The sequence below is a fragment of the Branchiostoma floridae genome, chromosome 4, assembly GCF_000003815.2.
Source record: "Branchiostoma floridae strain S238N-H82 chromosome 4, Bfl_VNyyK, whole genome shotgun sequence".
Lineage (NCBI taxonomy): Eukaryota > Metazoa > Chordata > Leptocardii > Amphioxiformes > Branchiostomatidae > Branchiostoma > Branchiostoma floridae.
The window spans coordinates 15,354,503-15,369,547 of record NC_049982.1 but is presented as its reverse complement, the minus strand read 5'-3'; the positions used below and the strand labels follow the sequence as shown (position 1 = coordinate 15,369,547).

The 15,045-nt window shown below is 42.3% G+C and overlaps 1 protein-coding gene across 5 annotated transcripts in view; it reads right to left on the bottom strand.

The window, feature by feature from the left end:
• Window positions 1-5,346: 5,346 nt before the first annotated feature.
• The window catches only part of LOC118412804 (kinase non-catalytic C-lobe domain-containing protein 1-like), a 61,276-nt gene continuing 51,577 nt past the window's right edge, over window positions 5,347-15,045 (bottom strand). For 4 of the 5 annotated variants that reach the window (XM_035815832.1, XM_035815833.1, XM_035815836.1 and 1 more), the window contains 13 exons: window positions 14,549-14,715; window positions 13,720-13,813; window positions 13,299-13,322; window positions 12,534-12,628; window positions 12,297-12,355; window positions 11,613-11,768; window positions 11,020-11,278; window positions 10,502-10,678; window positions 9,761-9,979; window positions 9,193-9,486; window positions 8,690-8,830; window positions 8,111-8,268; window positions 5,347-7,628 (listed from right to left, as the gene is read on the bottom strand). In XM_035815832.1, the coding sequence (XP_035671725.1) occupies window positions 7,397-7,628; window positions 8,111-8,268; window positions 8,690-8,830; window positions 9,193-9,486; window positions 9,761-9,979; window positions 10,502-10,678; window positions 11,020-11,278; window positions 11,613-11,768; window positions 12,297-12,355; window positions 12,534-12,628; window positions 13,299-13,322; window positions 13,720-13,813; window positions 14,549-14,715 (2,075 nt within the window). In that variant the 3' untranslated portion in view covers window positions 5,347-7,396. The remainder of the gene's footprint in view (window positions 7,629-8,110; window positions 8,269-8,689; window positions 8,831-9,192; window positions 9,487-9,760; window positions 9,980-10,501; window positions 10,679-11,019; window positions 11,279-11,612; window positions 11,769-12,296; window positions 12,356-12,533; window positions 12,629-13,298; window positions 13,323-13,719; window positions 13,814-14,548; window positions 14,716-15,045) is intronic. The other variant, XM_035815834.1, reaches the window with a different exon arrangement.

Here is a 15,045-nt window from a genome sequence, read left to right as displayed (position 1 = left end):
TAACTACAGGGGTGCCTAAAATAGGGGTGGGTAAACGGTACAGGAAATTCAGGTTCATGCAGGTCTGGTTCAGATCCAGAGGTCCGGACCTGAACCTGGACCTGATTCAGTATGTGAAAACTTGTGATACTCAAAACAATGGTCCGTTTTGATACAAAGAAATCTGCTTTGCAGAGTATTTGAGTACCACTGGCGTTTCAAAATCCTACAAAGCTAACTGCCTCTGTAAGATTGAGTGTAAAAATTGGTAGAAATGACTACAGACTATACTATAATATACCTGTAGCCCGTTTCGTCCAATTTTGAGTTTGGATCAGTCCATTTTTGCCATGGGGGTGATTTGGAATAGTCCATATTTGCATGGGAAATACATTTGGAGGTTCAGATATCCACAATGATCTCTCCTGAAGTCAAATATTCTGCCAAGGATGCCAAAGTACAATTTCTAAGGCATTAAGCGTGTTTGGTAGTATAGCGTTATACTAGTTTAGTACATTGTCAACTTAAAAACTTCAGGGGGCATGTACAGGGGGGTTAGCAATCAAAGATTTACAAAATTTTTGCATTTTCATATTCAGATGGACCGTCTCCATATTTCTAGGGGCGTATTTCATCAAAAACTGCATTTTTGCAAAATAGTGTCCCCCCCTAGTGTAGAAGGGATTATAGACAGACACATAGGTGGTGTCTGTGCATGCGTGGATCGTACAGCTGGTGTACTTTCAAAAGGTTGACACATGGGTCCTGTACAACAACACTTAACCTCCGAAATCCTGAATTCTTGGTGTAACGTTACTGTATGTATGTTCAAGTTATCGTGTGAGAACGTCGTACGCAAATATACAAAACTAGCACGTCGTATCCGAGATCAAGGCAAAAAACAACAAACAAATCAAGGCAGACTTATAGCGGGTTCAAAACTGTCGACTGTATAATCTCGGAGGAGTAATTTAGTTCAGAGACGGAGCCGGTGGTCTGTGTTAAACCTGATACCAATAGTAACGACCAGAAGAATTTCACATCGACCTCTTCGGCTACTAATGCGATCATTCATACATTTTCCCTGTCATTTCGAAGACCTAACCAAACAACCAGGGACTATGTCGTCTGCTGGAGTGTCCATCAAACAAACCTGTGTGAGAAGCAAAGGCAACGTAAATTTGTAATAGATCTGCGCGGCAGATGGTCCTGCATCATCTTGTTATTGACATCCAATAGAAAACTAGCTACTAATACAATGCAGGTAACATCTAATTTCAGAACGTGTAAATCTATTTGTAAACCTTAAACAGGTGAAGAAAAATATATGCAGTAAGAGGGTTTACTACTGCTTCGACCAAAGTGCACTACCTGTATGCAAAACAAGAAGAGGCCATAAAATCTATGATACGTGCAATTAGATTTAAACAGCATAATTGCGGATGATTCTATCAATGAACACAAGCCTAACGATATTTTGCAGGCAATAATGTAATATTAAGGCGTCCCAGTGGTAGATCTGTCTCGGTTTGGAGGAAATACTAGTATTGCCGCAGCTGATTGACTCCCTTCGATCCACCTCCTTTTTCGTCACACTGCTTGGTGGACAGAAACTGGTCACATTGATGGACATAAATAGCAGTTACCAGGTGACTGTCGACACACAGATCAAAAGATTCCGATGAACCGGGAGAAACCATATCGGAGGTAAACAAGGATTGCGTAAAGCAAACAATGTCGTCACGGAAAACACACAGCAGCTAACGTGTGCTCAACTGTGAAACATTTGCCCCGTTCACTCATCTGTTCAACCAAGCCAGTGTTGCGCCCCTAGCAGCCCATTCACTATGTACAGATCTGTACAGTACTGTTTGAAATATGCCAAAGTTTGACATACGATACTTCTATCAAGGCGAGGCGAGTTGGCATACATGTGCGAACAGGTTGACGATCTCGCTACATACTGACTGAACGGAACATTCCGTAGAGGGAGAGGAAAATAGAGAGAGAGGGACATGTTTGCCGTCGTAGTCACAAAACTATATAAACATGCAGACATCGTTCGTAAAACTCGCAACCATGATATCGTAAAGGTCGCAATAAGAGTCCTACAGTTTTACAACTTATATTTCATGGAACTGTAATTGCATAAATATGTGCAGTTACTGCACAGACGTACGCGGTAAAGATCGGGTAGGTTCTCCAAGTAACCCGACACAGTTAAACTTGTTTTACAGGCAACAATATCCAGTGAACTTGAATTGAAATCAAACCAGCCATTCATTTGAGAGCGGTCTAAAACAAAGAAAAGTGATGCGTCACACTTTCTTGTGGTCGGTGTAATACCAATTACCACGAATTAATATGACAAATAATATTGTCCAGAGATTTGCCTGGTTGACACTGTCCATGCACACCTTGACAAAAAAGTATCGGTAGCCTAGCAGTCCAGTCCTCAGACATGTGCATGAGAACATTTGTCTGCAAACGTTGGGAAATTCTTCTCCTAACAATACTTCATTCGCAAACCACATATGATAAATCTATGCCAGTTGGGATGAAGCGCTCGCCTTACCGTTCAGACCAGCGGTGTGGTGGTGCCCTGTAGCCAAGGAGAACTGCTCACCATCTGCCCACAACGTCCCCGTGACCAGTACCCACGTCTCGCCCCTTCTCTACTTTGTGTCTAAATTAGGCTTTTCTCGTTCACTAACTCGATTTCCTTCGATCATGTGAGTTATTTGGAGACAATCCAACGACTAACGGGACACATACCACAAACAAAGGGCCGTAGGATACAGAAAATATCCCGGCTAACCCTCCCAGAGGTCCACCCGTCCCTTGGCTGACCTGATTCTCTTTCAGCAGCTGTGACGACAACCGCGCCCACGGCTTCACTACTCCACGGTCGGCTAGTGTTGACCAAACCCCATGTAACCCTTAGCGACGTTACATGTGAGACATCAGAGCGAAACGTGCAGAGTAAAAGACAATATACAATACGGGGGACAAGTACCGATGAGTAGGGCATGAACTGTCATCAGTTTGTCAGCTGGTTTGTTGTAAGAAATGACGATTATAACAGAGGGGGGAGAAAGTGATATTCTCTGAAATTGCAGAGTTGACAGCATGCTTGATTATGTAACAATAGGTCTCTCAAGATAAATTTCTGATCGTTCTTTATCTTTACTTTGCCAGTATTTCTTTCCAATCGATCGTTAAAAGTATTAAATACACTTCTAGTCCGGTCTTGGCAATAATGGACGAGACCATCTGACGAGTGACCCCCACATTGTCCGGGGTTAACTAGACCCATATGTGGGAGCCCGTCACGGAGGAGTTCCCAATTCTACTCTCCAAGCAGAGGTTAGGCGAAATTGGCGGTGGACAACAAGAAACAACTGACAATGGAAAAAAAATACGAAAACGTCGAAAAACGTCTAGAAGAAGCAGAACCTTAACTTTTGATCGGACAGTCCCCAGTTTAGGATCGATACCGGTGCTTATTCTTAGCCTCGGCTCCTTCACCCGCGTCTCTAGGGCCTTGGCTTGTACCGGCCCCCTGGTATATATTCCTCTCCTGGCATTTATCCTTTCCCGGCATATTTTCCTTTCCCGTCGTATTCCCGGATAAAAATCGCGAATCGATGTCCACTCCCCCCTAAAACAACTTTCGCCAAGGCCCTAGAGACGCCGGTGAAGGAGGCTAGCTTATTCTCCAGGGGAGAGATTATACAACCTGGTTAGTTTACGCACCCTGTCCATGTTGTCATATCAAGGACGCTGGTCATATGAAAAATAAGTCCTAACATTCATAATTGAGCAAAACGATCGTCATCTACTTGTGGTTAATTGTATTCTCTTGGTTGAAATGGCATGAAAACGTGAGCAGTGGGGTCAGTAGACTGCGAACTCTGAAGAGTATGATTACCTCCAAGTTGAAAGAACGCTTTCAAGCAAACGCACTTTCCTTGCCGGGGATGTAATACCTACATGTGTTATGGCACTGCACTTGGGGCACTGTTGTGTGATTTTTCATAATTCAGATATTGCGTAATACGTAAAAGTGTGACTTGGAAGATAACAAAATATACAAAACGTAAGAAAATTCGTTCTTTATCCTAATATCTCCACGTTTACAGACAAAAAGAAAACTAGTCTACTCTCCTTTTAACGTCGCAAAAACCACACATTACAGAAAAAGTGGGATCTTTCGTCTTCCACTGTCTCAGAAAAAGAAGTCAAACCCAATAAGTTACATCTTTAACTAGTTTAAGTTAGACTAGAGTAGTCGCTTACTATAGTGTTATTTGTATTTGTATATAACCATTTAGCCCTCGGGCAAGAATTTTCAATAAAACTTATTTATCTCTGAAATTCGTGGAGCTTCGAACCCCGCAGTGCCGCACCGGTACCCCAAGTGCAGTGAGAATGCCACCTCACCTAGTGAAGATCGAGAGCTGTCAGTTTCCAGGCTCGTCTTTCCCTCGCTATGAGTATTCTACTAGTATCTAGCAGGTTGAGGGACCTAAATATGCAATGTTTACCTGTCAGGCTTTTAGATTTAATGGAGGGTGTTTACTAATGCCGAAACCTTGAGTAAGGTCCACGCTGGAAGGGACATTGCAGTAGAAGATGCGCTGTACTGATTATATTATCAAGTTCAACACAACCCTAACCCGGTGCTATGTGGACCTCCGTGGGTTTGGTGAACTTGATATCATAATCAGTACACCACAGCTTCTACAGCAGTGTCCCTTCCACCGCCTTTGCGGGGGCGACTGTGACATGGCGGAACGTTTATTCTCTGTAGATGTAACATATCTGGCAACACACGTTCAAAGTGCTTTCCTGTGATTTAGCAGCGGGGGTTGATCTGAATCAGACGTGTCAAAAATAGAAATAGCGTGACGATAAACTGGCAAAAGCGAACTTGATTGGAAAGCTCTGCATGGATATGTAAAACATACAATGCTATTAAAATGTACATATACACACGACGTTTTTGTACGATTGGTGCTATATACGTACATTTGTATATCGTGGCAAGGGTGCTCATGCTCCTCCCTACGACCAAAAGCGTCCTCTGACGACTGAAAATATTTCAGCACATACTGTGCCGAACACATTGCACACTGCGGCCATTGGGATGGCTACAAATAGAGGATATGGCCAGGGTGTCCAGCAAGGTTCTGATATATGTTTGATAAGAATGGCAGCTTTCTTTTAAATTGCATATTGGCAGTTGAAAGCATGTGAATCCCATGAGGAAAGTAAACTGTTTTTGTAGAGGTTTGAAGTCTCCCAGTAATGTTCAGTTTCTAACTGAAGGGAATTTTACAACTAAGAAAATAAAACACAAGAAAACACCATTTCTTCAATCTATTGGAATAAATAAACAGTTAACATTAGTATCTGGCAAGAGTCAATAACAATGCCCTGATTTAAGAATTACAAAACAATACCCTAGCTCAAACATTACCTTTGCCTTAAAGCTAAGCCTTACAAAAACACCACACTCATGCAACATAAAAAAGTTAAATAGTACCAAAAATAGAGCAAAAGACATTTTAAAACAAACAAAAAAACTATATCTACACCACTTTACATGAGATAAGTATAAAGATTCTCTGACTGATGTGACAGTATACATGTACATATCAAATCAATAATATAGTACAGTTACTCTTGGCTATGCTATGGTACAACACATTTTACATACTGAGGATAGCTCTCTCAAGTTTTGGCACCCTTGGCTACATTTACAATATACAAAGGTTGCATACACAACAAACTTCTCAATCCTCACAAATGTAGAGAAGTCCTCTACCATATAACATTACTCTAGAATATACAAATATTTCACAAGACTGTACATAGCACTGTTATCATGGCTTGTGACGTCGTAGTACTTTTGAAAAATGGGACAGTGCAATGACTGACTTCTACACAATGTAGTTAATGTCCTGTAACAATTGCAGTGGTAATTATGTCTTCTGAGCTGTATGTTTTAGATGCTGATCTAGTCAAAAATTAAACTAACAAACAATCAGTTATCAGGCCCATGGCATCTCTGTACCATTACACCATAGGTCATGTAAGGTCAAGGTTACTTTTAGGTTTCCATGGCAACATAAAATTGGTGTTCAGAAAAAAAAATGTACAGAACCTGTCTTGAAAAAGACTTCCCCTGGACAAACAGAATTTTTCTGTTCTTTTGAGAGATCAGACAGTTAATAAAATACTTCTTAAGCTGATGACACAAAATTTCATTAAGAAGAGAAGGTCTAAGGGAACTGTCCAAACTGCAGCAGTTATAACACAGTACCTATAACACCTGCAGCTTGAAGGGCTTACCATCCATTATTAGCCTTTTTGGCTGCTATGAGTTTCGATTCCATAAACCATTACCATTACTTTCATGATCACTGTGCTACATGTACCTTACTGTGACTTGTCAGTACCTGTAGGCTGTAATACCAGCAGCTTGCAGGGCTTACCAGCCATTATTGAGATACTTTCATGATCATGTTTGTGCTACCTTACTGTGACATGTCAGTTGATCTCCCAGCTCAACCATGTGGCCTAAATACCTCCTAAAATCCTCATGACGTATTGTGGAGACCAGCTCTAGTATCGTATACGTAGCCACAACCTAGCATTTCTAGCACAGCACTTTTCATTGGTGCAGTTCAGGTGTACCCTTACTCTTTACTCTATCTGCTGTTCTGTTGTACATAGCTCTTAGAAGTCAATGCGTATGCTATTAGTGTTCTCACAAGAAGGCCATGGTGGCAGCACTATACATATACATCATACCAGCCATCTTAACTGCAACACTAGAGCTGTACACACTGTTAGTGTACCAGGACATCCAGGGGTGTAGGTTCAAATCTGGTGTACCTTCTTTCATGTTACAAATGTCTATGCTTTTGTCAACAAGTCTTCCATTCTTGTCTTATGGAGCCTGATCAAAATACACTTGTAAAAGGTTCAAGAACTACATGTACAGCAGAACATGTAAGTACTAGGCCCTCCTTCTAGGAAATACTGAAATATACAAAATGTAGCTATAAGAGTTGCTATAATGACACATCCAGTACACCAGCTGTTGCCATAGTAACACATCCAGTACATCAGGTGTTGTCATAATAACACCTTAAGGATGTCATCAGTTGCCATAGTAACACATCAAGGATGCCAGCTGTTGCTATAGTAACATCTGAGAACAGTAATGGTTCAGGGAACGATAGTCTTCAGAAATGCATTTTGTACAGTGAAGAATACATTTTCTTCAATCCACCACCAAAATATAAGCCACACATTTTACTATCAAGGCAACTCACAACTCTCAGCAACGACTCAAGACTTCAAAGGTCTGTAAAAGATTTGACATTTTTGTCTGCTCAAAGCCACTTCACTGGAATGTTGCTTTAACTCTCCTCAGTGCGTCGTGGAACTTGCGCGAGTTCTTCTCGCCCGACAGCTGGTGGTAGTTGGTCACATGTTCAGATGCCAGCATCTGGAGGTCGTGACCCCGGAACTCCTGGATGCGTTGCCATAGCAACTGCTGCAGCTCATTGTCTGCCTCGAACTGGAAGCGGTGTTCCTTGAAGAGCCGGATCTGGTCAATCAGACGAGCGATTGATCTAGAAAGGTGCAATTTTCAATTTGTTAGTGTTTTACAGCATTGGTATGCCTGGTGTAAAACTTTGTTTGGAAAATCAAAAATGTGAAGGAAAGATGACACTATTCAGTATGTGATTGCAATGGATGACTATCACACATGATCTTAACACTCCTTCCTTGCTCTTTTCTTCATCTTCCTGCCAGCTTTGATTCCCCCAACAGTAGTCTGTTGGCTATGCCAGAATCAGCAAACTTGTTATTGTTATCATTATTGTTATTAGGTGGGCAGACTACTCTTTCTTTGCAGCCAGGGGCTGAATTGCGAGGAGCTTACAATCAGCAGGGCTAAATCGCAAGGGTCTGGAGCCAGCTGCCATTTGGTGCCACTCAGGTGACCTCAATACGACAGTAATTGCCCCAGGTGCGGCCATGGGACTGTAGGTTTTGAACCACTCACAACTGGAAGGACCCCTACTGTACTCCTGAAGGAGGAGCCACCCACCTGAGCTTGGCCCACTTGTACATGCCGTTAGCCATGGTGAAGGCTCCGATCTCCTGCTGCTGCACGTGCATGAGGAACAGGAGGGTGGGGGGGATGGTGGCACGTCCGCGGTGGTTCTCACCGTCCACCAGGCAGCCACTGTCACTCTTCAGGATCACCTGAAACAAAGTCACAATGTTTAGGTCTGGTGAGGTTACACTCCTGCTCTACACTCCCACAGATCTACATGTAGTAAGATATACTTTCTCAATAAGATATACTTTCTCATCCTCTAACAGTGTCATGGACAACTACAACACATTCAATCATCTTTAACATGAAACTTTGGATTCCTCAAGACCCAGTTGCGACCCTTACAACATTTAAGCAACTTAAAGATGCCTATTCCTTTACTTTGCAGTGAGAGTTACATCAGGCTATAGCGACTTTTTGACTTGCATCTACATGTATTTGCAAGGAGCTTTCATACAAGCTTTGTCATATGGCCAAAGGTCTAAGGTGCAGGATTTCCTCCATAGACACAGGTAGGTGGAAGTCTGTAAAGCACATCATGAAAACCTTGACAAACCACCCTCTCACCTTCACAGCATTCAGGTCCTCCATGATCTGCAGTACTTTGGACGGCAGGCTCCGCCAGGCCGGCAGCTGCCGCACTATCAGGTTGTCCAGAGCGTCCAGAATTGCGATGCTTGTGGCAAAGTTCCGCATGTCATAACAAGCCTGCACAAGGGAATGGCAGTCAGAAAATGTCTTCCTGGGACTCACCAACAAAGCCTATTGTGTCTCCAACCTTACAGAATGAAATTATCTACATGTAAAGATGAACAACAACTTGACAACTACTGATATACAAAATTAGATATCTAGATTCATCAGCTACCAACATGTATAGTATATCATAAACGTTTAAAACTCCTACATCTTAAATTCTATCATCTCTGTTTTTTCTTCATGCCCAAAAGTTATTAATTAGCACTGCATTTGTAGTTGTGGTCTAGGAATGCAGATGTTTGGATACCACTCTGCTTTGTTAAACCACTGCTACCTACATGTAACTTAGTAACAGAACAGTAAGTCCCCACCTTAGCCACGTGGATGAACTTGGTCAGCACGGCCAGCTGAGACTTGGCACTGTTACAGCAGACGATCTCCGCCCCCACCCAGTGACTCAGGTTCTGGGCATGCTCCAGCAGCGTCAGCACGTAGTTGTCCTGCACGTTGTCCGGGTGGAACAGACTGGGGCTGTCCGGCTCCTGGGAGCCCGCCGCGAGGCGCTGGGTGCGTGGCGTGTTGGGACTGGTCAGGTTGCCGCTGACCCCCACGCCGTGGGCACGAGAGTTCAGGTAGTGGATGGGGTGGGCTTTGGAGAAAAGTTCCTGTAAGCACACAACATTTACATGTGAGATTCCTGCATACAACTAGCAACAAACTTATTCATATCCCTGCAATTACAAGGGTATGAATGATTTACGTGTACAATCTATATGTACATGGTCCCTGTTTCAAGCAACAGAGGCACCATGTACATGTATATCAAATGACACAGTTTGGGAGATGTTTCCAGATTGCTCACTTGCCCCTTAATTTGTGTTCCCTGGAACAACAGTAAACAATTTATTAAACAATGGGGATGGAAAAAGTGTTTCCAACCTGCTCCATCAGCGTGAGCTGTTCGGCCAGCGTGCGGGACGTGTACTCGCTCAGCGTGAACCCGTCCTTCTCCCGCGCCAGGGCCAGCTGGTACACGCTCTGGTCGTCCCCCAGGTCGCGCCGGTTGTTCAGACAGGAGATGACGTTGGCCCGTGCCAGCTTGGCCTGCCGACCCTGCATCTTCTTGGGCAGCGACAGGGAGATGCGGAAGGAGTTGGTCTGAAAATGAAACATCTGTGTTAGTGCCTGCATCATGTAACTGGCCTTTGGTGTGACACACCAATTCTGTACTGAGACTAGCTTGTTTTGATCTGGCTGCATGCAGAAGTGATGGGTTCGAATCATCACATACTGGGATGTACCTATACAAGTACTCTTAGAAGACAATATGTTAAATAAAATATGTTAATCTGTCTCCAATATGTTTGGGGGCCCACGTTGTTGATTTTCCTGATTAAATCTGTCATTATAAGCTTATTAAAGTACATGTTTAACAGTTTCATGTCACTTTTGGGACATAAAAATGTATGGGGTTATATCATTTCTGTCCTATCAAGGAAGTTTCTGTCCCAGAACTGAAGGACAGGTACTGAGGACAGCCCTGATCTTGTAATCTCCAAGCAGATCTTGTGGTGGCATAAGATATCATCATAAGCTTGGGAAGGAGTTAAGCTACAAGATCTACTTGGAGATTATTGATCTTGCACCTACACCAGAGTGCTGCATGTCTAACCCTCCTACCTTCTTGAGAGCCTGGTGCTGCTCCATGATGATGCGATCGTTCACCATCTGGAAGAGTTCTCCCTCGTTCTCCTCCGGCGCCTCCTTCATGGTCCCGCTCAGCGCCATGTACCGGCCCTGCTGACACGCCTGCGTCAGACGCAGCAGGCTCTCCCCCTGCGTGTCCAGTGGGATGATCTGGGACAGACACAAATGTTCACCTTATATGAACTTGGTCAGCAATGACAACAGCACAGCACCTCAAATACAGAAGTAGCCTGCTTCTGCAAAATTAAACTCTGGCATACAACTTACATGTACAAGTACCTGATTGCCATTTGTTTAAAAGTTTAGAAGCAAGCTTCAGTATGATTTCATAGGAAAGTCATAGAATGAGAGATCTATCAAATAGTCTAACTCCTAATTCTAATGACATGGCCAGCTTGGCATATATAACTTATCATATATGCCAAGTTATTATATTCACAAACCATCAAGAGGACAAACAATAAAGCTTCTCTCTGATGGAGGGTTTTTACCTTATTCCTGATAAAGGCCATGAGGCGATCAGTCAGCTCTGCATCGTGCTTGAAGTCCAGCTCAAAGAAGCCCTCGACCCAGACCTGCATCAGGTCGATGGTGCGACAGTGTACGCGGACCTTGTTGTCCAGCTGGTCCACGGACACGCTGATGGCGCTGTGAAACTTCTCCGTGATGAAGGACAGGAGCTCGGAGGGGCAGGCGAAGTAGCGGTAGGTGTAGAAGAAATGGTGGATGAAACCTTCCATCAAGGAATCCCTGGAGAAAAATTTGCCGTTCAAATCTCTTGAAAAATGTTTAAGGTTTTTTTTCTCAGATGCTACCAATTCCTTCTTTTTAGTGCTTCTGACTTTTACACAAATAGTTAACCAGTACAATGTATCTACTCCATAAAAACAGATTTCCTTCCTTTAAACTTCTCATTTTAAGATAAAAGCTAAAATTGCACATAGCTTCTGCACCCTGAATGCATGACAGTCGTGTCTAGCACCATGTTTCAGCCCTTTCCATCCTGTTCCCTGATACATGCTTCAACTTCTACTGATTACAGCAGAAACAAGGTAAAAGTACAAAGAATGACAAAGTGCCTGACCTAGCAAACAGGTAGGAGAAGAGTCCGACTGGAGTGCCAGCCTGCAGCGTTGTCCCCCGGGCGTACCCCCCTGCACCGTCCCCCTCCTTACACCACTGGAACATCAGCAGGGGGTTGACATCAGCAGGCTCGAGCTGCATCGGCTCTGCGGAGGTGCTGAGGGCAAAGCACAGATACATAAGTGATCAGACATCTTTGGGCATCCACAATCAAACATCAAAAAAACTTTTTTTAGCCATTTTAATTTCCCCCAGACATCCCCTTCCTAAATTTTAACAGAAATCACACAGTTGTTGAAGTAGAAAGAAATCAACATTAAGGTAGGAATAGGAGTAGAACATACCAAGTGGAGATGGAGTCTGGAACTCATAAAAAGATCAGGGAAACATAAAGGAAGAAAACTTAGGAAAAATTGTTGAAGAAAGAGAAAGAAAAACTGATAATGGCAAAATATGAAGACAAATCTAAAGATAAATTATGAATAGAAAACTCCAAAGTAGACATCAGGAAGTACACATATAGCACCAATCTATATCTTTGAATTGAACAACATTTCTTCTTTCTTCATTGCAAGAATGAATTGTTGGGGCTACTGTAAGTGTACATATGCACATAAATACACACTGATTGTACACAGATACATGATTATTGCACATTTGTCTCTACTTGTTAATGATTCCTTACCTTGTGGCAAAGGAGTAGAGGAGGGAATGATCCAATCCCCACTGCTCTGCATACAGCATCTGTGGAGTAAAATACTTACACATTAGGGGTATCCAGTATGAAACTAATCATTGCAGAAACATACATAATTACATAGAATATATATTAGTGCATGAATTTTTATACAGTTCAATAAAGCATCATTCTTAAAGAAGTAAGCTGTTTTGTCACAGGTAAGTACATCGACAGACATCTCACCTCCAAATGTTTCTTGGCAGACTCCAGGAACTCCAGCCTCTCCGACATCTCCATGATCTGTTTGTTCAGCTTGGAGGCCATGGCCTTGTTCTCTCCTGCAACACAAGTATGGTTATCAAACCCTGCTGCTTTACTGGATGTCTGAGCTTCTAACGATGACTGAACGTGACATCAGGTACATGTCTGTTCTAGTCACCACATCCTTCACATTTTGAATTCCACCTGCTGGTGTACTTGGATAAACAGTATTACCGGTACTGGGTGGAATATGGTTTGTATTCAGATTCACAGTTTGAAATATACCTTCTTATCAGATGAGACCTAAATGAAGATAATATCATAATCATGATAAATTGTCTTTCAGTTGTGCAAATGCTTTTTGAAATACGTATTACTTAGCATTCATATTGATATCTTAACATTTGTCTTTTGTTGCCTGAGATTAATTAATCAGAGCCATTAGGAAAAGAGCAAAACCCAAAAGGAGAGATCATATACTAGCAAAATCCAAAAGCAGAGATCAGATATTAGTATTCTTTTTATGTTATTACTTGGCAAATCAGGGTATACTCAGGCAGCAGATCCAAGTCTTGCCTCATGAGGATACTTTCTTTAGAATAACCACACCAGAAACCTTTCCTCCCAGACACACACAGTAAACTGTCACCACTCCAGCCACCACCAGGCTATCTTAGCACTTTCACCACATGATTTGGCTGCACCTCAAGAGTGGAGCCAAGAACTGTAAACTTTCAATCTACTAACCATGGCTCAGGCCCCATTCTGCATCTGGTAAGGGTTAAGTCATGTTTAGTTTAGTCAAGTTACAAAAACCATGCCACACTTGAGTACAGACACTCCAAAATCAGAAACCATGCATGATAACATTAATATTCACACAGGAAATATTCACACAGGAAAAGCCATCAGAAAATACTTATGGTGAGTTTGGTAAAGCTTTCATTTGTCAATATTTCACTGTTAAAGGAGTCATGGAAGTTTTCCGTACAAAGATACAAAGTTGGTAAGTTCAACGTGTTGAAATACTAAGTGTTATGTTTCAAAATGTTGTTACTGGGTCAGGATCAAATGTACTGTGTTATATTATGTTAAGGACATTATTTTTGAGAAATATCTTGAGAAAGATCTGTAGGGTAGTTTCTCAATTACATGTTAATTTACTCACCTTTGCCTTTCCTGTCTGACTCCAGCAGCCGCCGCAGAAACTTCTGAGACTTGGACCTCTGCTTCTGCTCAAACATCAGCTGCTGCTCCACTTCCTGCAGGACACACAGAAATGTGAGGGGGGAGAACTGATACATCCAAGCTTTCTTTCAAAGACAGGACTGATTAAGAATGTCAGCCAAGAAGATGAGTTGAAATAGAGTTCAGATAAAGAAGAAAGTTTATAGATATGTGACAGAGATACTCACTGTGATACTTTCTGTGACTTCCTACAGTGCAAACAGCAGGAGAAAGTGTCAAGTGAAGAAAAGAGAGAGTAAGAGTACACTTCAAAGAGACTGGCCGCCCGTACTCAGGAAAAAGTGTTAAGTACAGCAAAGGGAGAGTAAGAGTACTGTCCAAAGAGCCTGGCAATACATACCCTACCAGTAAACTAGTCATTACTGTGAATGTTAAAAAGTATCTTCAACAAGTGTGAAGCAAATGATGCTGAAATCCCCCATTGTCAAAGTGTCATTGTCATTGTCTGAGAGTGGAATGTTTCGTGTCAGGTATAGGTGTGGTCAGCAATGTGCAGATACATGTAGCTGCCACTAGAATTCATAAGTATAAAGATAGAAGTGTTCTTAAGATTAGTATATCACATCTGCTAAAAATTGACAGTATGGATGGATAAATGATGAGCAATGTGTTGTGTTAAAAAAATTTGTAACAACAACTTTTCACAGCTACTTTACAATCCTGCTTGGTGTGTCTTTTGGCACTTAACAGTGCCAGCAAATGTTTATACTTCAAATTCTCAGCATTTCAAGTCACAGCCAAGTTCTCACCGCAATCTTTGCCTCTATACTTTGTTTCTTCTCCTCGTCCATGGCGCCGAGCTGCCGTGTGTAGTCCTGCAGAACTGGGTCCAGCTCCAGGTTCTCTGCTCCCAGGTACACCACACTGCTGGCAGGGCTGCCGTGGCTGCGAGACCGCGAGCTGGACGACACCAGAGCTGGGAGGGAAGCAAAGAGATTAATGTGTTTGTAATCAAAATTTCTCAATATGCAATGTGTAGGGACTTAGGGAGGGGTTTAAGTACAACGTTTCTGTTCTCGTTATGAGTTAATGAAACTCAGAATATGACTCGTCTTTGACAATTTGAATGAGAGCTGTCTTCAAAGAATATAATAAAAAAGACCTGCCTCAGAATTGGATTCAGTGGCAAGTTGAATATACTTGCATAGGAATTATAACATTTTTTTTTAAGTTAAAAGTTTGAAAGTGATTTCTAAATATTCACAGACCAACCCTAAGCATTCTGAATACTTATTTACTGTGCCTT